Genomic DNA, 23053 nt, shown 5'->3' with positions numbered 1-23053 from the left:
AAACCCAGATGCAGCTACCAGAGCTTAATGAGCAGAAAATAGCTCAGACCTGTGGGTTTTGCTCCACTCTCAGTCTATGTACATCTCATGCACATTTGATCAGCCTAGATTTTTTTTATCTGTAGCATTTGCTGGGGGTCAGTGACTTTCTGCTGTTATTTCTAGACCCCTTTCCACTTAATATAACAGAGTGAACAACTTTATTGACTTAACTCTTTTACTGTTTCTGAATCAAAGCAGTTTATACAAACACAGAGGAAACAGGGGGTCCCCTATGAATACCAACAAATTGTGTCAAAGAACAAACATTCCAGAGCCTCATCAGCAGACAAGCAGACCAAGTATTCCGTAGTCTCAGGTGAAAGTTTCTGGGGTTTGGGTGGGTTACTGCTTGCAGGCCTATTCTGTGAAGTGCATGTTCAAGCCATCGAGAACATCATTCAAGTTGCTCTTAATTTCTGAAAAAGTTAAAAGCTCAGCTCTTCTGTACCCTTAACCTTTTCTGTAGCCTTTGAAGAACCTTTCATTGTAGCACTATCCCAGCAAGGAATAAGAAAGAACTAGGGGTAGGCTTTGTCTCCTGTTCTCTTCCCACTCTCTGGCCAGTCAGAACTCTAGGGACAGATCTAAAGCTTAGAATGCTGCTGCTGGCACATGGATCATAAGAAAAATGGCAAAAACCAAGATTCTCAGGCTTTAGAAGCAGGATCCATATGCTTTCCAGCAGTGTCCAACATTAAAAATCACTTCCATTCTTCTGACCTTTCTTGTCAAACACCTGTGATACTACTGAAACGTTTTAGAAGCATGAAAATGAGCTGTGCATAAAAAAACCCACAACTTTCCTACTGCAGGTTACCCATGTAGGAGAAAAAGCATCATCTTGACAATAATATTATTCCACATGTAGTATCATGCATAGTGTTTAGACTGTACTTGAATTGGATCTAATTAGTAATTTCAGCAAAGAAAATTTACTACTGACACAGTAACCAAAGAGCAGAATATTGTTGCTGTATCTCCAGTTAACATACATGCAAAACCAACTTTGTGTTCAAATGGAAAGCAGGCTAAGGAACAACGGCAACACCTCAGACACCATAGATATATATTCTTCTTCTTTCAGCTACATGAAGTTTATTCCATTTTCTAATTTAAAAAAATATATTAGAAGGTCCCCCTTTTTTTTCTTTTAAGAATAATTGGTTTTCTAGGACACTGAAATAGTATATCTCCTTCTACAATTCTGTTTGTCATCGCCTACATTTACAACAGAGCTCTTCCAACTCTGAAATTTAACCACAGATTTGCCAAATTCAGTAGGCGCTTTGTTTGACCAAGATTCATATTGACAAACACCACACAACTTGTGTTATATCCACCAACTGTACGATCAAAGAAATGTCATTCTGCTGAAAGCAGTTTACTTAGGCAAGGTAGCCTTTATTTTATTTTAATAAGAGTTTGATGTTTTCACATCACACACAGAAGAACCAAAGACAAGTAGAATAGATATGTCAGATTTCAAGCGTGTGGCATTTCCCCCAGGAAATATTAGTCAACTTGGCACCTTCCTTTCCAGATGCCAGTGGTATTACCTTCTGGTAACTGAACATGATCAAACCTATTTACCCTCTGTTACAAAGCACACATTAGCAGGCATGAAGCCATGTTGTAGGTTTGTTTTTCGGTTGTTTTTGGTTTTGGTTGTTTGGGTTTTTTGTTTTTTGTTTTTTTTTTTTTTTTTTTTTTTTTTTTTTAAAGTAACTGTCTGCCTCCAACCTTAGACAAGTTTTTCCTAAGCATCACTTTTTGAATCATTGTGCAAAAGACAGACATGCTCTGAGATCTCACAGGCCATGATTGTAATAGACCAGTCATGAAATAGAAGAGACACCAGCCTTGCCCACAAGATGCTTAGAGATCAAAATTGTCCTAACATCTTCAGAGGAAAAGAGGCATCTACAGATACCAAGATGACAATAAGTGCCACAAGAGGTAGAGGGTAGGGTGAAATTATACCTTATGGCCAGGCCTAGAAGTCCTAGTGAGGTTATCACTACAAAAATATGGTGATGGAATCTGAGCTATTGCAGATTTTAATATATCGTTTATTATATGAATAAGAGTGCACAAAAGAAAATAAGACCAAGGAATGTAATGGATCATGGTTGCACCCAGTTGCTTCAAGAACAAAACTTGAACAGAGATACAACAGGGATGTCTGAAAGAGCTTCCTGACCTCCTTTTACATATTGGTGCAATCAACTTATAGCATAGGGTAGGCAGAGACTAACCTGTGTGGAAGAGATGCAGAGTTCCATCAGAGTAGAACTGCGAACAAGCAGCAGAAGAGAGATGGCTGCTCGCTCTTTTTATAGCTGCTAGTTCCTCTTCATTATTTGTGTGTGTTTGTTTCTTATGGAGAAGTTTGTAATGCCATTGCTAAATGTTTCTTATTTTACAGTATTGGGTAGGAGAGGAGTTTCAATAATTTTCTAGTTATGATAAACTGAGGTGCTTGTGTTGTCTGGGACATACATGAAAAGTAACGAGTCATGCTTTTATGCAACTGATCGAAGGTAGTCTTAGTAGATGGAGAAGGATTAGCACACTTTTTGCTCAGAAAGAAAACAGATGCCAAGTCAACATAGGAGTAATAATGGAGTATTTCAGCTTTAAAGTAGACTTCGTTAGAGTAAAGACAAATAGATTCACTTACAGATTTTAAAGACCTGAGGAACAAATTTCCTTTACTGAACTTCTGCTGAGAGCTCTTATCTGTGTGTTCAGACTGTTCTGAAAAGCTTTCTGGTAAATAAGATTTATGAAATAGGTGAAGAGGTAGTGAAGTTGTTCCACGTTGACTGGAAACATGCCTTGCCTGAGAAGTCCTTGGGATGATCAATACTTTGTTACGAGTGTTCTCTTCCTAGCTACCTGGTTTTCATATCAGTGTTGCAGGATATAAACTGAAAAGGCTGAAAGTGAGAGGACAGCAAGTGAGATCCCCCAGACTTTGTCTAAAAGGAAGTTAGAAGATCAGCAAAAGAAAACAAATTTCAACTAAAGGAAAGCACTAACAAACATGCAAGTCCTTTTAGAGCTAACAGAAGTTAGTCCAATGCATAGCTCCTAGTTGCTCTACCGGTGATCTTTGCTCCAAACTCTGGCTAGAGATAGATCATTATTTCATCTGCTTGCTCAATAGATTACTAACTAATGACTTGCATTACAGGAAGCATTATTTGAGGCATTAACATATGAAAAAAATTCTTCAGCAGCAGTTTACATTAGATATTAAAGTTTGTCTATCAGGACATTTAAGTCCTATTCCTGAATTACAGGAGTATATAACCTTCATTAATGGACTATAAAGAAGGTATTAGGTATCTGCAAGAGCAAAAAGAACACAGGTCTAAGCAAGAGGAGTCTTGACGGACATATGCAGAAAGAACAGGAAAAAAGAAGCTAGCTTGTAACAACTTAGAAAATACAGAATTAAGTTCCAGAGCAGAATTTAGAGATAACAGATAAACAGGGGAGAATCAAGCAGAACCATGGCCGGAGAATTTGACCAAATGAAAAAACTCTTACAGCCAATTTGGTTTTATAGGGAGAAGAAACCACTAGTGATGCAGTCTTCTACTCTCACTTTCATACGTGGGAGAAGCTGTGAGGAAGTAAATCCCAAGTCTGAGAAGTTCCTCTACACTTAAGGTACATAGCGTCTTAGTTGTGGATCCTGTAAATCCTGTTCTCTTGAATAAAATGAAGCCTTTGTATTGGTTTCAATAATACAGTGCATAAAAGGTTAACACAAATATCTATCCACAAAACCTCCCAAAAAAACCTGCAGACACTTCAGCACATGACAAATTTAGACTTCAGTGAGATTTCTGAAAGATGCTCAATTCAGTAACTCTAGCCCTTGCAGAAGTAAATGAAACGCATTGAGAAGCAAAAATATAAGTATGCATCTTTTTCACTCATGACTTCATCTACTTTTTCTTATGACAATCATCCATGACAGCACATTCCAAGTAGAATCATTCAAGTTGTGTTCAAGAGTCCAGGAAGTCCTGTGTGGTTATGAAAGCTGCCACCAAATGAGGGCTTTTGTATCTAGCAGTCACAAACAATTCCCAGTCAGGCAGAAGCAGTCCATCATGGATACTAAATCAAGTCTTTAGAAACCATCTGACAGTAATATTTAATATGACAGAGTTGCTATCAAAATACAACTTTATTGATGAAATACTGATTAAAAGACCAACTAAACGTAGGACAAAGATGTTTCAGAAACTGCAGTGTGAACTAGGTATTAAACACACTTTTAAGGAGCTATACAAAAAGGGGACAGTTACGACAACCAATTTTCTCTGACAAGCTGCTCAGACATGGACTAGTTCATGTAGCAGGCTTAGGAGATCACCTACACACTGATGCAATATCAACATTCTTTAGAGAGTCCCGTGTGAAGTATTGCAGAAATGGCTACAATCACTGTTCATGCTTACATTTGAAAAACAATAAATAAAAAGTTAACAACAAATTCCTCTCTATAATACAAAATGTATTTGTCCTCTACAAAATCACAGGAAGTTCTCCAAGAGGAAGGTTTCTCCCAGTGCAGCTAAGGATTCACAAAGACGTTCTTGGAAACAGCTGTCAAACATGCCACTTATTTCCTCTCTTAACTCCCTCAGCAGAGGCACTGTGGACTTACCATCTGCATTCAGAATTCTCCCAAAAAGTTTACCCCAGAAATCACTGTCAACAGTCCTAAAACAAATAGAGAGAGCAGTTTTCAGTGAAACAGTATGCATACATGACATGTCTGTCAAGATTTCCATTTATATTCAGCACTAAATGCCCTGGGAAAACCAAGTCTGAAATAATAATTTCACTCACATGACTAAATGTAAAGGCAAACTAGGAATGTATTGTTAAGTTTATATGTGTGGGCCCCTTTCTCTTTCTCCAACAGGCTTCTGGACAGTAACTAGACAGGCTGTATCACAGGTCTATCAAAACCACTATTTTTACAGTTACCTCTTCTGTACCTGACCACTATCACCATTCATATTGAGCCACAGCACTTTTAAATTAAAGGAGTTATCAAGAGCATTCTTTGAACCAACAAAGTTGGCAGATTCCATTGACGAATAAGGGGTAGAGGTAAATCTTATTCCCCCGTTTGCAAGTTAAGTTCACAGGTCAATATTAAAAGAAAGCTGCAAGAGAAATACAAAAAAAAAAAAAAAAAGAGCGGTTTACAGCCAGTTTTACTTTCTTTTTTCCCTGCCTTCCAACTGCCAGAGTGCTCATATAGATAACGTTTCAAAGACAATTAATAGCAATAAATCCCTTCTCTCATAGATATACCCACACAACATGAATAAAAAGGTTAAATGACTCATTAAAGTCTCAGAAAACTGGTATCGGAGCTAACCCTTTGTTCTTTAGTCTTGCACTGAAGTCTATAGACCGCACTGCTTCTGACTACTGAAGTGCTTTTCTCCCTCAAGCCAGGGGTTACACTGGCTTTTGAACAAATTATCTGCCTCTGCTTTATGTGAGTGACACCACAGCAGCCATAGTCTCAGAAGGAATCTGGCTGGTACTATATTACATTATTAACTCTTACATTTTCTAAAATAATGAAGTCATACAGAACCTAACAAAAAAAAAAAACCAACACAAAAAAAAACCCCCAGCCAAACAAACAAAAAAACCCCATGCAAGACTTGAGGCCATTTCTTTCATGGACTTAGACAAGTAAGAGGCACAGCAGAGGAGGCTGCATGTTGGTAAGGATGTCTAAGGAGTTATGAGTGAAAAAGAGTCCTAAAAATTCAAACACAGCTTCTATATATTACCTCGCATAAGCCTGCACATATGAAGTTTCCAAAAATAGCATAGTGAAAACAGAAAAACTAAAAACACTCCTGGAAGTGAAAAAAAATCTCCAAATCCATTCTGTAATAATGGTAACACACTAAAACCCCCTCCACTCTAAAATAGGTTGTCAACCTTATAGTAATGCTCAAAGATTGAAGAAAAAAAACCAAAAACAGAACCAAAAACTTGATCAGAATTCTCATTCTACCTTTCCAGAAGTCTTTACTACAACATTGACTTTAGTGCTTTGCATTCGTTCTGTCAGCTTTTAAGTGGGCTCTGCTTTATTAGTGCCATTGGCTTTAGAACAATTTTGTGCTTTGCCTTGCAGTTCCCCACTGCTTTGATATTTTGTTGAACTGCTAGTAATATTAGTGGCTTTATTAGTAATTCTACTATCTTTACTACTTAAAAAATAATTAAGTCCTTTTTTAAAAGCTTTCCTGAGATAAGGTTGTCATGGTTGTTGCATTTAACACCAGTCAGCCTTCTAGTAAGAAGCTTTCTTTCTATTTGTCACTGCCTAAATTCTCACAATATTCTTTGATGAAAGATATCCTGTCAATACAACCCTCAAAAAAACCCCCAACAAACCCAAACCAACCCCCAAAGAAACAAAAAACCACTTTCCAAGTCACTTATAGAACTTTTAGCAGAAAGGACAGAAGTAACATGATCTTTACAAGAGAAAAGTAGAATCACTAAAAGCAGTAGGAAAAAGAATCCTGTGTCTTCATGGGTGTTGGAAGTGTCACTGCCATGCGTAGCTGTATGCAAAGGATAAAGGACAAGATTAATATCCATCAGCTGACTCTTCTCACAGAGAAGTGCTTAATTGTGCAGACCCTTCTGGTGGATGAAGATTCCCCGCAGCAGTAAACTTGCTTGTCAGAGATCACTTGAGAATTTATTGAAAGCTTCAAATTGACTGGAGGAAGTGTCATCAAATAAGAGGCAGACACACTAAAAGATCTACATGTGAATGGAAAAAAAGATCCAGTGCAGATTCCTTAATCCTGCATAATGAAATGCCTTATTTACACTGTTGATATAAGACTTCAGTATAACACGTAACTTAAGCACCTATACAAACACTTCTTGGACTTGATATTGAAAAATAAGTATAGAAGATGAGTAAGTCTTCTATCACACTTTCAGAAGCAAAGCAGAAGACAGGATGGAAAACGGAAATTCCTTATTTAGACTCCCAACTCCAAAGCAGTTATAAACTGATGTACCCAAGCAAGTGATGAGCCATTACAGCCTGGTTACAGCTACACAGAACTCATGCCCAGGGTTTACCTTTTTCTTCCTTAGTCTCCTCTAGCCCTTCACAGGTCTCACGCCCCTTCTACCCAAGTCTCCCTCCAAGTTCTACCTCTACCCAGAATCCTACTTCTTTCGATCCAGTGTCCCCAGCTTTGACTGAAATTCCTTTCCAATTGACTCCTCTCCTCCAAACTCCTTATAACAGCCAGCCCTATTCTTCCAAACCCAAGACTTTCTATACCTGCTACTCAGCTCCTCCTGCTCCAGTTATCCAGACAGTTATTGCTATTTTTCTCATACCCACATCCTGATCAGGTCCCCAACACACTGTTCCTACCTTCTCAACTCAGGCCTTCTGTGGCTTCACCTGCAGTATCTCAATTTAATCTCTTGTAGAATTAAAAAATTAAATAAATAAATACTAAAAATTTAATTTAAAAAAAGGCAATTCTTATCAGAAATCTGTCTTTCTATCCCAACAGAATATTGTTAAAAACAGATCATGTTCCTGTAGAAATTAATATACAGGAGTCCTATTTTTCAGAGGTCAGAGTTATTTAGCTACAAGATATGTAATGTTAGAATATCTGTCAGTAGAGAGCAAAAGCCAGTCTCCATCAATGATTTAGTTGCCTTTTTTTTTTTGTGCCTTTTTTTTTTTTATAGCATTTCTGAAACAAAGACAGTATAACATACATATTTACTGCCAGCCTATACATCATTGATATTCATCTCTTCAGAGATGAATCACCCTTGGTGATTTTGTTCTTCACAGTCTAGTCCTGCAAGTTGATCCTCTAAAGAAAAAACAAAAGCTACAGGGTACAGTATGGCATGCATGGTGAGTACTCAGCAGAAGCCTGCTATAGCCTTTTAACTACTGGTATCAGTAGTAGAAAAACAGATATATGCCCAGTAAAGGAAAAATTGTTTTTCCCCTGTACACAGCTTAAGAAGATGAGATTATTTTTTTTGAAGGTTGAATACAAACTAGGAGGTATAAGTAATGCAGGTTGCTAGGGAACTGGACAACTCCCAGATTGGTAGTAGGTTTTCTTAAAGCAATGGTTATAGAAGTATATACACACAGTAAGTGTGGCTAATATACCATGATCTTGAATGCAGATATCTGTCAAGTAATTTCTGTCATGAGCAGAGAGTCCTGGAAAATCCTTAAGAAATGCTAAGGCAGAAAATTCTGCAGGATGCAACTAACAAAATGAACAAGTGTTTAGTCTAAGAACAAACAAAGGGTAGATGAAGGCAGAGTAGTCTTGCAGCCAAAATATGCAGCTAAAAGAGAGCAGCAGAAATTAATACCTGAGGACAAACAGCAGCTTCCAAAAAGAAGCTGCTTGCACATGCATCTTAAATTATAATTTTAAATTATTTTCCTTCTTGTGCATGTATAGTGTTTCTGCAGCTGTTACAGACAGAACCCTGGCATTAGTGTCTTAGTAGCCCTTCACTATAGCCTAGAATGAAAAAAGTAGAAAAACAAAATAATCTCCATTTCTAAAGCAACATGCTCATGTAATTTTTTTTCCTCACCACCCATCCACTTATAAACTTTTCCAAGCCTGGTCTATCAAGTGAAAAGAGAGACTAAAGGAGTCTGGTCTGAAAAGATAGAAAAAGCAAAATCATCTTAACTGGACTGTTACGCTCATATTCAGTTTAAAATTGTCTCCTACACAGCACTAAGGCTACTGTACAATGAACAAGTCTAGCAGCTTCAAAATTTAAGTCCTTACAGAACTAATGCTTTTGGCAACAACAGCACAAAGTTCTGTGTTCTAAGCTTTGAAGATGGTACCATTGTAAAGAAAGCGAAGGAAGTTAGAAGTCTGTTCTTTCCCAGCAGCCTCCTCTGCAAAAGGACTTACTTTGATACATTTTGGCTGATTTTCCAGATGGAATTCTCTTGATAGACCTGGACATGAACCCCAAACAGCATCAAATGGACTATATCTGCAATGCCAACCAGGTCTACCTGCAACAAAAACAAACATCAGAAAGCTCAACTTCCGTCAATTTCTGCAATCCACTACAGATTTCTGCTGGTGGTGCTTCTACACATTTAAGTCTGAACCAGTCTTTGCATCAGAATCTTCAAGACCTGCTAAGCAAGAAAACTTCAAAAAGTAAAATTCTGGTCTTATTGTAGGTTCCTAAATAAATATAGTAGTCACAGGCACCCAACAGCGCTGTTAGTCCCTTCACTTAATGCCAAAGATTTAATCAGGTGAAAAATTCTCTTTATTCAGTATTTATTGATCAGAGCTTTCCACAGCATTTGCAAAATATAACTTAAGAATATAGAGATTTTGGTAAAGGAAACACAGAAACTAACATGTCTTGCTACATAGAGACTCACCTGATAAGGAAGAGAACTTTTCACCAGAAGCTGTTGTCCATGAGGGGTCTGAGATATGGGAAAGCTGTTGGGCAAACTTACTCGAGGCTGTAATCTCAAATCTAGACTGTGAGAGAAATCCACTATCTTCAGAGCTCTTGTCATCTCATCGTTAGCAAATGGATCACAGATCCTGAGCAGAGGAAGCAAATGAAGCATAAAACAATCCAACACACTTTTTTTTTTTTTTAATGAAATTTAACAGTGCAGTGAAGGTAAGTCTTAGCTATGTCAATGCTCCCCTCTGATGGTTAGCTTAAGAACTACTGCTGAAAGGACTACCCCTGGATGGGGAACCAGCTGGCAGCCTGAAGCTTAGAGATGATACTGGTATCTCCTGAGTAAGCAATGGGAAACACTAAAGGATTAAGGATGACGCTGTTTTGATATCTCTCACAGTTATCTGAAACACGGTGGAACAGCAGAATAGTGCAATGTTTAGCACTTCTCCCTCTCCTTCAAGATCTCGGAATACTTTATACAAGAAAGAATTAAGCTTCATAATACTTTAATAAACCTTTCCTAGTCTATACACTAGGGAGGACAAATAGAAAGGGCAGTGAGAAGTATCTGTATAGATGACAGTGTACTGCCAACCAACAATATAAACAGATCACATATCCAAGCCCATCAAGCCACTATTAGATCAGTGACTTCCAAAATAGGAAGCATGCACCCTAAGGGATGTGCAAGACAATCCATTGGGGTGTGTGAAGAAAACATTAGAACTTCAGTAGTACATGTATGTAATTTATAAATAAATAAATTATATAAATAAGTTATAAAGAAATTATAAATAATGTCTATTGGGGGTGCGTGTGTTAGATGACTGTAGGTTCAAAATAAAGTTAATAGCTATTTTTAACATACCAGTGAAGACTAAGAACAGCCTCAGTGAATTTCTTCTGATCGCATTATATCTAAATCATTAGACATTCCAAAGTTACTATCTTCCCACACTTACTTCACAGATCACATTCCAAGGGATATGTGACTTTGTTAACATAATATGGGAAAGAGCTTAAAGAAGAAAATTCTGTGCATCAAGTTACAAGCTGGACTGTAGTGGAGGCTAAGCAATCTGTTGAAGAGAGTGTCTAGATATTCCAGTCCCACCTGCCCTTTGCCTTCTAACTTCCTGTTTTTCAGATACATAAAACCAGAAGGCAAGTTATTTACCAATATCCAATTAGCTGTCCAGTACAGTACATTGTTAAAGTACAAACTTGAGAACACAGCAATAGCAAAAACATTTTGTTTAGTATAAGTTTTACAACAGCATTGTATACTATCTCTATAGAAATAAACAAAAGGTTTATTCCTAAACAAAGTGTTTTCACTATTTGCAGAATACACTGTAGCCTAAAAAAACTGGACTGCAATACCAATACCCCACCCAAAGAGGAGAAATTACAAAAGCACAAGAGCTGTAGCTGTAACTGAGTATTTTATATCCTCCCATGTTCATATAAAGAGACGAACCTGTCTCCCAGAAAGAACACCTCTGGATTCAGATCTCCATGGACAATCTCTGCTTTGTGGAGCTTCTCTACCACACCCAGAAGATTATAAACAACCAGTAGGATAACTTCCTCCGTCATGGACTTACAGCCACGAATAACATCCTGAAAACAGGGAATAAACATGCATATATATGTCATTCTATGTTAGATTAAGTGAAATATTTATAGCTCACCTTTTTTTCCCTACTCATCTGTACAGAGATAACAGTCCTACCCTAAATTCAGTATAATCAGATTTTGCCCATGATCAGTGCAGCCAGAATTAAAAGAACCATGAGCTCCTAGGAGACCCTATTATTCAGAAGTGGACAAAAGATCAGGAGGAGGAAATTGGAACTGAAGACTGAAATCACTATTTAATTTGTATCCTATTTATATGCAACAATTCAAAACGCACTTACAAGACTTTATTTAAAATGTAAATCCTTCAGCAAGACACTAAATGCTATGACCTTGCTACAGCAGACTGGAAGACTGGAACTCATTGAAAGATGCCAAGTTAAACAAGAGTTTTAGATGCAACCCTTATTGTGGAATAACATGTGGTTCTTGGCTCAGGTCATTTATCACTCGTGAATAAAGAAAATGTGAAAAATTGGTTCAAGTTTGTCTCTGAGAAGCACATGATCTATGAATGAGAAACCAGCTCTAACTAAGGCTATAATAGACAGTCCTAATTTGTATATAGATAAAACAAAAACCAGAGGATCTAGATTGCAGGATTAAACATGTGAAGCTATCTTCAGGAATGAGCATAATGACAAACAAAACTCACTAAAGGTACTCTATGCAAGAGTTCATGTCTTCTACAATTGTACTTTGTTTATCTGCACTGACCCCAAGCGTGAAGCGATTTATATCCCTGTGCAAAATAGCACAGCCATCTTGATACAAGTAACAGCTGCAATTCTCACTGAAGCTTTGGTCAAAGTCAGTATTCAAACGCTCCTGTAACTGAAGTGTGATATAAAAATCCCAAGGCACAGGCTGATAATACACCTACAAGAAGGTACATAAGAGGAACATTTAGTTTTGGAATAAAGCAAAAATTGCTTATCTTCGTATTCTTCTTATCCTCTTTTTTTTCCTCCCCGCTTTACGAAGAAAGACATTTTCCACAGTCAGAAACTTTTACTCTATATCAACAATTAGAAAGACGACTTGAAGTAGCAAACTTCATGCACAGAATTCAGAAATTAAGACCAAACTTACTACATTTTATTTTATATTGGCTGAGGAGATTTTAACATTTCACACTTTTGTATAGTAACCATCGTATGCGTTACCTTTATTGCAAATCCCTTTGCATCCAACTGGGGAAAGTTGGCTGGAATGGCAAAAACCATCTTGTATTCTTCATTGCTCCAATATTCCCATTTGATACAGTAAGTCTCATTTCCTGTTATGAAAGTTTACATTTATGAGCTGTCACAGCAAATATATGTACCGAGGCTGTGCAAGTTACTCCCCATCGACATGACATAAAACTAGTGAGGGTGAATATGAAGCATATTTCAAACCAATTAGCACATAAATAGATCCTTTGCACCGTAGAGTGTCTGGCATACCTACCTAGCTCAATGTCTTTCTCAAACTCCATGACAGGCAGAACACCAGTCTCCAAATGAAAATCTGGAGCAGCAGTCAATGATTCTGGCATAGGATCTAAAAGCTTTTTACGCTGTTCAGCGCTCCACAAGAACTGTGTTACATCATCAGCTAGGAAGACAAGTAATAGAAACAGATGAGCTGAAACTAGGTGTTGAGTCTCTGTGACTTGATTATATCTGTCAAGGAAAAGTAACCTGGATATTGGAAGCTTTCTATCTGCATACTAATTTACTGCATCACCTTTCAGCAAGTCAATTAATCTCTTTCCAATAGTTTCTTGTTCTGTGAAGTGAACATAAACACTCACCTTTTAAACTACCTTACAGACTATCTCATCATGAATTCTCAATGATTCTGTGGTAGCGTCATGTAAAATGTATCTTTCAGAAGAGACAAAGCTATGAATTTGATTGGGTCCATCTGCTCAGCCACAGCAGAATTCAAACTCATTTTGCAAATTAATAATCCTTTTTTATTTAAACCTACGTCCAGACTAAGTGATCAATTTGTGATTTTTAAATGAAGGGGTTTATTGACATTCACTCCTTTGAATACAACAGGAGTTTTATTTAAGAAAAGGAAAACATAGTTGGACTCCAACTCTGCTGCTCATTGCAATATTAAGAATTTATGGCTTTTACCTCCTGGAAGACACATAAGATAATTACATGTAGGTCTGGGTTTATTTTCCTGCATAATAGGACAAAGACGAAAAAAAATCATTCAACAGAGGAATTCATCTGTACAAAACCAAGGTAGCTTGAAAAGTGTTGATCTCAAATGATCAGGCAGAGTAAAACACAACAGAACTAGATAGCTTCTACTGACTTCCCTTCCCAAAGACTATGACTAGTAACAGGTGACACCATTTTAAGCTTTCACAGTAGAGGTAAGAATCAGAGTATCATTACCTACTGTTATACTCATATTTATTTGAAAATCATTGCAGTAAGATATTGCTCAGGAAGTAATTCTGTGAAAGTAGATCCAGGAAATATGGTAGGTTGAAGGCTAAATAGGTGTTCCAATATTTTACCATCACAAACCTATGTAATTTACCGGCATATTTTACAGGAATAAACTGACAGACATCTGAAGTAATTTTTCTGCTCTACACAGCATTAAGGAGTCCTCAGTAGAATTACTACATCCAGGTTGAGAACTGCAGTTCAAGGGAGATGTGCAGAAAGCAAGAAAAAAAAAAAGGCAACGGGAATGATCAAAAGTTTAAGAAAGTATCATTAAAACAACTGAACAAATGCCGCCTTTTTCTGAAAAGAATCCATAGAGATTCTTCACCTTGCTCTAAAGATTAGTGCGTATGATAAAAAACGAGTGTAACATCTATCCAAAATATTTCAGCTATTCCAGTGACGACACTCTTCTCCTAATTGTATTTTCATTCCAGGTCCCGAGCATGCTTCATCATAAAATAGTCTGCAGACACACAATAACATACTCTTCTCTAGAGTAGGTACACTGGAAATTTTAAGATACCCAATTCTAATTAAAATATCATAAACCAAAATCAAAGGAGTTAAAGCAGGTTAAACACCTTGAAAACCGTCATTCAACACAAACCTAATTCTACGGGCCAGATTTTGAAGGCTTTTTGTGACCATTCCTGTTCTAACTGTAATATAAAGATTTATAACAGAAAGAAACAAAGATCTTTGGCTAGAAGGGGGGGGGGGATTAACTATTTAAGTACCAGTATTGTTTTCCTTCAATAGGAAAACAAAACATACTGTGAAGCAGTACAATAGTTTACAGCAAAGTTAAGAGTGCAAATTTAAAACCAAAATTATGCCACTTTCACTAGATTTCAAATTCATATTCACCTTTTTCAACACAACACTTATACAGTGTGTTCTGCTGATGGGCTGATTACAGAGAGGAAAAAAAAAAAAGACTAACAAAACAAAGCTGTCTTAGAAGTTCTCACTACCATCCAGTCCAAATTTTTCATTTCAGAATTTGGCCTCATTACTCATACACACTCCCTGCTTTAATACCTTAAATAACTCCTCCGTCACCTTAATATTTACATCTTCTGAATTCTGACAAGCATGCTACACTGTATACCTTACTACCACTTCTGACAAGCGAGACACAAGTTTAGTCACAAGTCAAAGTAATGGGAAATACACACACACACAAAAAAAAAGAGTAGAATATAGGAAGTACAGAAAACGCAGCATAGTTTAGCGACAACTGCAAGTTATTTGCGTGAGTGAAACTCAGTTTCGTACTAACCAGTAATGCTTTCACTGATACCTCCAGAATCAGTAACCGTTTCAGCAGGCAAGCTCTGAGCAAGTTCCAGTTTCTCAGGGATTTGCAGGTATTTAATAGTAGATATTTGTGTAACAGAGGAAAGAGAAGATCCTGAGGAGACAGAAGAACCTGACAAGCGAGTATCTTCCAGGCTTGCTTCCATGATCGGGCTGTAAATAAAGGCATCAACTATTCAGACTTTCAGAGGATACAGTGTCTAGATAATGCCAGCCTAGTGACTATGAAAGGATACTGTGCACTCCCAGACTTTATGTTAAAGAAGTCCTTTCCCATCCTTAGTGGAAAACCAATAGTTATGTCAGAGCTTCATTTTAGCTTCAAATGATTGTTTCTACTCAAAATCTTAGTCTACAGATGAATTTTATCTTCTCTTCCATTAAATATGACTGTTACAACAGAAGACATACTCAATGTTTATTACTCCCTTCGTTACCAAAATTCAGACCTACAGTGCTTTTAAAGCAACAGAGTGTTGGGCGGGAAATAACTCTTGCTCTTCCTTCCTAATTATAATCAGCATGGTTTCCCAGGGAACTTACCAAGTAAACAAACACCTTCAGCATGGTATACATGTTTACATACTAACAGCCAGCAAATCAAACTCAGTTCTAAATTAAGAAACCCCCATACAACAGATGCTTTCTTCTTTACAATGATAAGAAACAGGAGGTTGTTTGCCAGTTTTTCTCTCCAGCTTCTCTCCTCTGTAGAAGAAATCTAAGCCATAACGACCAGATGCATTTCATATACTAAAATAACTACAGAAGCATATGAGTATAAAAAGAACTGATGATTCTACTTTTATTCTCTGGTTACAAAGACAGAATGTGTTTATTAATTTCTTTGCAAGTTATTTGGTAGAAAAAGCATGGAGTTAAGTCCTGCAGCAGTAATGCTGAAAAGCCAAGTGCTTTTGCTATTACCTCTTAAATCTGCACAAGGCAAAATGGACCCTGAGCTAGAGAAATGGCTGTCTTCAATATATTCTGATCGCTTCAGAAAAATGTTTCTTCAGCAACAGAATAGTAAAACCACAACCAACAAAAGACACACAGGAAAAGGAGCTTAAGATACTTTGCTGTTAATTACCTCAGTTTATTTACACAACGAGCTTCATTGTACACTCCCTCACAAACCAGCGTTTCCTGATTCAGAGGTGCACTCTTAGATTCTGGACAGTCTTCCTTCAGGACACTCTGTGAAAAAGCAGGAGCTGGGACTCTCTGAGCTAACACCCCATGAAACGGCGTTGAGGCCAGATGGGCAGCCCTGACAAAGTCACATGTGTCTTCTGGGTTGGCACAAATGGTTTTGTTCTTGTAGGAGCCTGTCACAATTGCATCTTCAGACAAAGGTTCAATTCCATTCAGCTCATCCTGAAAAAAGTAGGAAAAGACAGTGAAAAGCCTGCAGATTTTATGTCAAATTTTCTTTTATTTAAAAGCTGTACATTTCTCTCTCCCTTTTCTTCCACACCACCACCTTCCACCACGAATCTGACACTCAGTCTTCATGTACTCTACTTATATTGCTCATTCAAACTGACTAGTTGAACCCTAACTGTAATATAGTTGCATATTTTTTTTCCAACTAGAAAGGGTAGCTTTCTTACCCTCTAGAGTGCTGCAGAGTTGCCATGGACTGTTGAAGGCTACTCAGTATCTACGACCCCAGAAGTGCATTTCAGTTCAGTTATAAGCACGTTAAAGTGTTTACTAAAATGTTGGGCATTGAAGACACACAGAACGTGAAGCAGAACTATGCAGTTATCCAGACTGACTCTAGAACCAAAGTCAGCATGAGGCTTACCATGCTTAACCCTGCTAAGTATTTCATATTGTAGTTGTACATAAAATCCTCTCACTCAACCAGTCTAAAGAGTTACTGCATGCTGCAATAGACAAGTCCTTTGGTGAGACAGCAACTACTGCCTCTACTGAAAGCTTTATAAAAATCTGCAAAACTGCCACATAAAGACACATAGCTTAGGAAACAAGATACCAAGGTTTAAAGGAGTCAAGCGTATGGTACTTCAGGAGAGGAACACAGGAGCCGAGATGCTTGTTTGTATGCATGGCAAGAAAGCGGATAGAACAGGAGGCAGCGTTTAAGAGTGCAACTTGTAATCGCACAAACTTTTCAAAGTTTCAGTGTGAGTAATCCTGGCCACTAATCAGTTGCTTAAAATTTGGAAGACTCCTTACCATGATCTCCGTATTGGCCCCCTTAAAGCCTAATAAAAACATGAAATTTCCAGTATAATCTTAACATCACCCAATTCAAGTATTGCCACACCAGAAAGAACTTTAGAATCCTAGCTTATTGCACATCATGTCAGCCCAGCCAATCTCACTCTGTTCAACAGTAGGACATTCTATGTTAGTTTTTCCTTGACAGGAAATCTGCAATGGGGTAAACTGTTTCCTTACACGAGCTTCTGGTGGTACATTTTCCTTTGCAGTTAGAGAATCTGAAGGTTTACGAACAGCAAGAGGGCGCCGGGCACTTTTCTGTATATGATCTGCAGAACAACTAAGACAAAATTACATGCCATTAAATATTTATTAGAGTAGCTTCTGACCTTCAACAGAGATTCCTCTCAAGAGTTTAAGTCTACTGACAATTTCAATCTACCACTTTCTACTACAGAACTACCAGTAAACTGCAATATATACAGCTCTCCAGAATGAAGAAGGTTTATATAGCAGCTTAAACAGTTCTAGATTGAGGAGGAACAAGAGGAGAGTATTTCCTCATCGTGGACTTCTCAAGTAATGAAATAAAACAAAAAATATAAATACACACAAAACAAAAAAACACCGCACATCCATACAAGAAACAGTACTGTATTTCAGTTGCTACAGAAAGTGGTTTGATACTTCAGTTTTCCCTCCCTCTGACATCTAGGTCTTGATTAATTCTACCTTATATTCTCATTTGCCAAAGTAGAGGATTCATCAAATATGGAGAAAAATGTAGCAGGATTGGGTGGAGGAAGGAGACCTACATCTGTAAAGAAAAAACAAGAGGCTCTATTATATCAACAGTTTTTCCACAACACTCTATCCAATGCTACTTAAACATTTAACACACAGTCTTAAAAATACCAATCCTAGCAGGAAGTTACAGAACTGACACTTAATGAAACCTATTAAAAAAGGCTTGGTTTTGTCACATTAATGAACCACACTTTTACCACCATATTATGTTAGCTAGCTTGCTCTTTTTAGAATATGCTTCAGAATTTGTACCTTTGTTTCCAAGGTTGGCCTCATCTCTCTGATCCTCCTGTTCATCCTCAGAGTCTAAAAACACATTTCCCCTTTGTGTATCTGGGCATACATCAAGAGACTGGATAAGCTCTGTCAACAGTAACAGCAGTCAATTCGGGTCAAAGGTAAATTTCTTCAGCATGCACCCTTCCCAACAACAAGACTGAATATATAATTTCTGATTGTATTCCTCTGCCAAATCCTCTGAGGAAAAAGAAGGACTTAAGATAGTATCAATCTCAGTGTTAAACTCTCTTACAGATTTTAGTAAGACTGCATATATGAAAGTGTGAAGAAAGCCCTTCAGCTATTAAAAAAAAAAAAGCTCTTCTGCTTGAAAGTCCTTTCAAATAGTGTCAGCTCTCAGATGCTCAGTCTTTTGCTGAAGATGGTTAAAGGAACTACTAGCACGTTCTCATTTTCGTTCTTCTAATCCACCTAGACTTTTGTTTTTAGTTTGTTGCAGTCTTGCTATTCATATAAAAGAATGCTTCCCCTTAACACAGCCTTCTCCTTAATGGTAAAAAATTTAAATACTTACCCTCAGAACAAGATGGTTTATGTAGTTCAGTAACTTGAGAGACCTGGAATTCACTGTAAAAAAGATACAAACTTCTTTCTTATATTTTACACACCTTCACAAAACATGAACAATTTTTGTAAAAAAGGCAAGCCAAGCTGACATATGCTACTTGTAAGAATTTAAGATCCCTCAGACAAGTAATTGAAAATATATAAAGACAGATTACAGATCCTGGTTACAGGCTGATGCTTAGGGGTGTATTCCATTCTGCCTGCAGAAAGAGGCTATCTGGTAGTGATCCATGTTACTCATAACTTATTATCCCCACAAATTTTCTCACTGCTGGCAAAGAAAACCCTGTATTACCTTTGCAACTGAGGCTGTTTCTCCCCAACTTCTGTTGCACAGGAAAAAGTAAGTCCTTGCAGTCCCAAAGGTGGTGAAGCTTCTGTTATCTCTGTTGGCTGTAGAAACAAAACCATATTTTGGTTCTACAGTGATGGAAATCACAAGCCATGCAACAATGTTCCCAGAACATTATGATAATCCTGTGTAGGTCATTAAAGATGGATTAATAGTTGTCTCTAGCTATTTTTATTTGTACTTAATTTACTTGCATGAAAAAAAGTCCATTCTTACTGTAGTTAAAATACATAGTTTTACTCTTTGCAACCTATATAACTTTCATAGGAGATTTTAGTTATACTGCAACCATTAAAGACACATGTAAGCAGTTACATAGCTTGCATCAAATCCACAACACTTTGTATTTCATTATTTAAAATATTTACTGCTAAGGCATTGTTTTGGAAATGGGCAGGGCAGGGGGAGAGGGAGAAAGAAAGAAAGAAAGAGAGAGAGAGAGAGAGAGAGAACATACTTTATTAGCCCAACTGATGACATTGGGAAAAGGAGAAGCTTTAAAATAATTAACTTCTACTTGTTATTTGCAACCTATAAGAAAACTGGGGTTTAAACACTACCTAGCAATGACAGACCAAAGTATACTTGCTTGAAAGATACTCTGTTCAAGACTGGTCTGCATGGAAAAGGAAAAAAAAAAATCTAACACATAATAAAGCATACTACTGTCTATAAAACTTGGAGATTAATCAATCAGATATGGTTTTGTGTACTGTCTTGGCTGGGGTAGAGTTCATTTTCTTCATAGTAGCTGGTATGGTGCTATGTTTTGGATTTTTGACCAAAACAATGTTGAAAACACACTGGTATTTTAGCTACTGCTGAACAGTGCTTACACAGCATCAAGGTCTTCTGTACTTCATGCTGCCCCACCAGTGAGTAGGCTGGGGGCACAGAACAAGTTGGGAGGGGACGCAGCTCAGACAGCAGACCCAAAGTGACCGAAAGGATATTCCATACCATATTACATCATGCTCAGCAATAAAATCTGGAGGAAGGAGGGACATTCAGAATTATGGCATTTGTCTTCCCAAGTAACCATTATGCATGACGAAGCCCTGCTTTCCTGGAAATGGCTAAACATCTGGCTGCCAATGGGAAGCAGTGAACAAATTTCTTATTTTGCTTTGCTTGCATGCACAGCTTTTGGTTTACCTGTTGAACTGTCCTTATCTCAACCTATGAGTTTTCTCACTTTTACCTTTCTGATTCTCTCCCCCATCCCACTGAGGGGGAGTGAGCAAGCAGGTGTGTGGTTCTTAGTTTCCTACTGGGGTTAGCCCACACCACTTTGCAACCCTTCACTTCCTTCCCTAGTTCCAGCTTCTTCTCCTGTCTTATATAGAGAATTTGTAGTGCAAAAGAAAAGGAAACTGCCCATAAATAGAGTTAAGAAAGAGCTATTAGCCCTTAAGCATTTGGCATGCCTTTACTTAAAAAAAATTCAGAAGTTTATACCTTAGCATAAGATATATCTTGTCCGATTGTTAAATAACAATACTTGTAAAGTAACACTACAAAACTTGAAGTCTTTGATTTACATTCCTATAGTGAAAGGATATGGCTTGGGGAAGAGTGGGGAAGAAAACAAATATTTCTCTGAGCATTCATTTACTGGTATGCGTACAATAGACTGAAACATCCTTTCAAAAAAGTTTAAAAAGAGTTAGCCGAAGAGAAACATATTAGATATTGTTCCTCCTTTGGTACTTTTACTGAAAATAGTAGCTATTTGTAAAAGACCAGTTAAATTAGGACAATACCTGTTCACGCAGCTGTTGCTGCTTGTCATCTTCTTTCGTCTTTAATTTCTTCTCCAGCTCCTCAATTTTCCTTTGTATTTCTTCCTTTTTCTGTGCTATGGCCTGCATCTCCTCTAAGGAAGAAAAGCTTATAAGGCACAATGCATATTTCACATGCAATCTGTGGCTAAAGCCTAAATTATTTTTAAGGGGCTAAAACTCTGGTCTTTTCCGTTTCACAGCTTACATATAAAGCTGTCAGATATGTTACTTTCCCTATACCTCAGAGCAGTTAAATAACTATTCCAGTAGAAAAAGAAAAGCAGCTGCAATAAAAGACATCTGTATGCTGATAAGAAGTAAGTATAATTTTATGATTCCATCTCAGAAAGTCTTATGTCATGCCATTTCAAAGCATACCTTCAGTTTTCTTTTTTGCTTTCTTTCTGTAGATTTCAGCTCGGATCTCTTCCAAAGAAAATTCTTCAACTCCAGCATAAACTTTATCTTTACAGTACATCACCACCTCTTTCTTTTCTTGAGTGTCCTGCTGATAATTTTGCACTCGCTGTAGTGGGTCCTCCTCTTTCTCAGGTTTGCGAGCACTTAAAACACGGTTTATGCTGGGTTCAATTTTGCAGGGAGTCCTGAAAAAACACGCAGTTATTACTTTGATTATACATATATCACTGTAACACAGAAAAGCAAGCATAGGAGAGAAGCCAGCTAATTTCAGAATCTAATTGTAGAATAGCGTAAAAATATTCTGTTCTGTTCGTAGAAAAAAACAAACAAGAAAAATGGGATGACAGCACACAAAAGGCAAGCATACCGAGTCAGAATTGTGTAATCAAAAAAACCCAACGCCAACCTCAAAACAAAGTGTTAATAAAGGCCCAGTCAAAATTCTTATGATACTCTGAATTGTGCATTCTGGAGCAGGATTTATGTTTACTTTAGCTCCATTGATCTGTGTAGCCACACAGGTGACAAGTCCCTAATTGTCCTACAAAACAGAGTTTATCTGGGGGAGTGGGGGAAAGAATCTGTGGGACTCAAAAATGGAAGGTCTTGGACTAGATTAAGCCTGGCATTTTAGGTTAAGAAAAAAAGAGAAGACTTAAGATGCAATAAGAGGGGAATTTGCTCAAGGAAAATGTTTTGCATGCCAAGTGACAGAAATTAAGTCCCCCATTACAAAAACAAACAAACAAACCCCACAAAACCCCCCATCACTGTACAGTGAAAGGAGTCAGTAGCAGCCAATTTCTTAGCTTGAAAGTGCTTTCTGAAAGCGTGTCCTGGTTTCAGCTGGGACACAGTTCATTTTCTTTCTAGTAGCTGGTATAGTGTTAAGTTTTAGATTTGCTATGAGAATAATGTGGATAACACACTGATGTTTTCAGTTTTTGCTAAGTAGTGTTTATACTAGGTCAAGGATTTTTCCCCTTCTCATGCCCAGCCAGCAAGAAGGCTGGAGAGGCACAAGTTGGGAGGGGACACAGCCAGGACAGCTGACCCAAAGTGGCCAAAGGACTATTCCATACCATGTGATGTCATGCCCAGTACATAAACTGGGGGGAATTGGCCTGGGGGGCAGATCACTGGTCAGGAACTAACTGGGCATTGGTCGGCGAGTGATGAACAATTGCATTGTGCATCACTTGTTTTGTATATTCCAATTGTTTTGTTATTATTATTGTCATTTTATTATTGTTATTATCATCATTACTATTTTCTTCCTTTTCATTCTATTAAACTGTTCTTATCTCAACCCATGAGTTTTACTTTTTTTCCCCGATTCTCTCCCCCATCCCCCTGGGGGGGGGGGGGGGGGAGGGCGGGAAGTCAGTGAGCAGCTGTGTGGTACTTAGTTGCTGGCTGGGGTTAAACCATGACAAAGTGCAGCATGCTAATTTCAGGAGAGAGGAACCAAAATTTGTAGAGTTTTACAGATACCAGTAATCCAGATGACTCCAGTAATTATCTGTACCTCAATAAAAGATGATCTGAACAACTGACCTTGAAAAGATGTGTTAACTGTGGTCTGGGTAAATAATTCAAAAGAAAAC

The 23053-nt window shown here is 37.7% G+C and overlaps 1 protein-coding gene across 10 annotated transcripts in view; it reads right to left on the bottom strand.

Annotated features, from left to right (window-relative positions):
• Positions 1–1183: 1183 nt before the first annotated feature.
• BUB1B (BUB1 mitotic checkpoint serine/threonine kinase B) overlaps positions 1184–23053 on the bottom strand; it is a 33737-nt gene continuing 11867 nt past the window's right edge. For 4 of the 10 annotated variants that reach the window (XM_041129105.1, XM_030039530.2, XM_030039531.2 and 1 more), the window contains 16 exons: positions 21402–21628; positions 21003–21115; positions 19183–19280; positions 18835–18887; positions 18273–18383; positions 17946–18030; positions 17451–17553; positions 16111–16397; positions 14980–15170; positions 12685–12831; positions 12399–12511; positions 11950–12111; positions 11072–11214; positions 9551–9722; positions 9060–9166; positions 1185–4785 (listed from right to left, as the gene is read on the bottom strand). In XM_041129105.1, the coding sequence (XP_040985039.1) occupies positions 4596–4785; positions 9060–9166; positions 9551–9722; positions 11072–11214; positions 11950–12111; positions 12399–12511; positions 12685–12831; positions 14980–15170; positions 16111–16397; positions 17451–17553; positions 17946–18030; positions 18273–18383; positions 18835–18887; positions 19183–19280; positions 21003–21115; positions 21402–21628 (2302 nt within the window). In that variant the 3' untranslated portion in view covers positions 1185–4595. Of the gene's footprint in view, positions 4786–9059; positions 9167–9550; positions 9723–11071; positions 11215–11887; positions 12112–12398; positions 12512–12684; positions 12832–14979; positions 15171–16110; positions 16398–17450; positions 17554–17945; positions 18031–18272; positions 18384–18834; positions 18888–19182; positions 19281–21002; positions 21116–21401; positions 21629–23053 lie in introns of those variants that run through there. The other 6 variants (XM_030039532.2, XM_041129107.1, XR_005934108.1 and 3 more) reach the window with 5 other exon arrangements.

This window comes from Aquila chrysaetos, chromosome 16 (genome assembly GCF_900496995.4).
Source record: "Aquila chrysaetos chrysaetos chromosome 16, bAquChr1.4, whole genome shotgun sequence".
NCBI lineage: Eukaryota > Metazoa > Chordata > Aves > Accipitriformes > Accipitridae > Aquila > Aquila chrysaetos.
The sequence above is the reverse complement of the archived record's forward strand: the minus strand, read 5'-3'. Positions and strand labels throughout refer to the sequence as shown.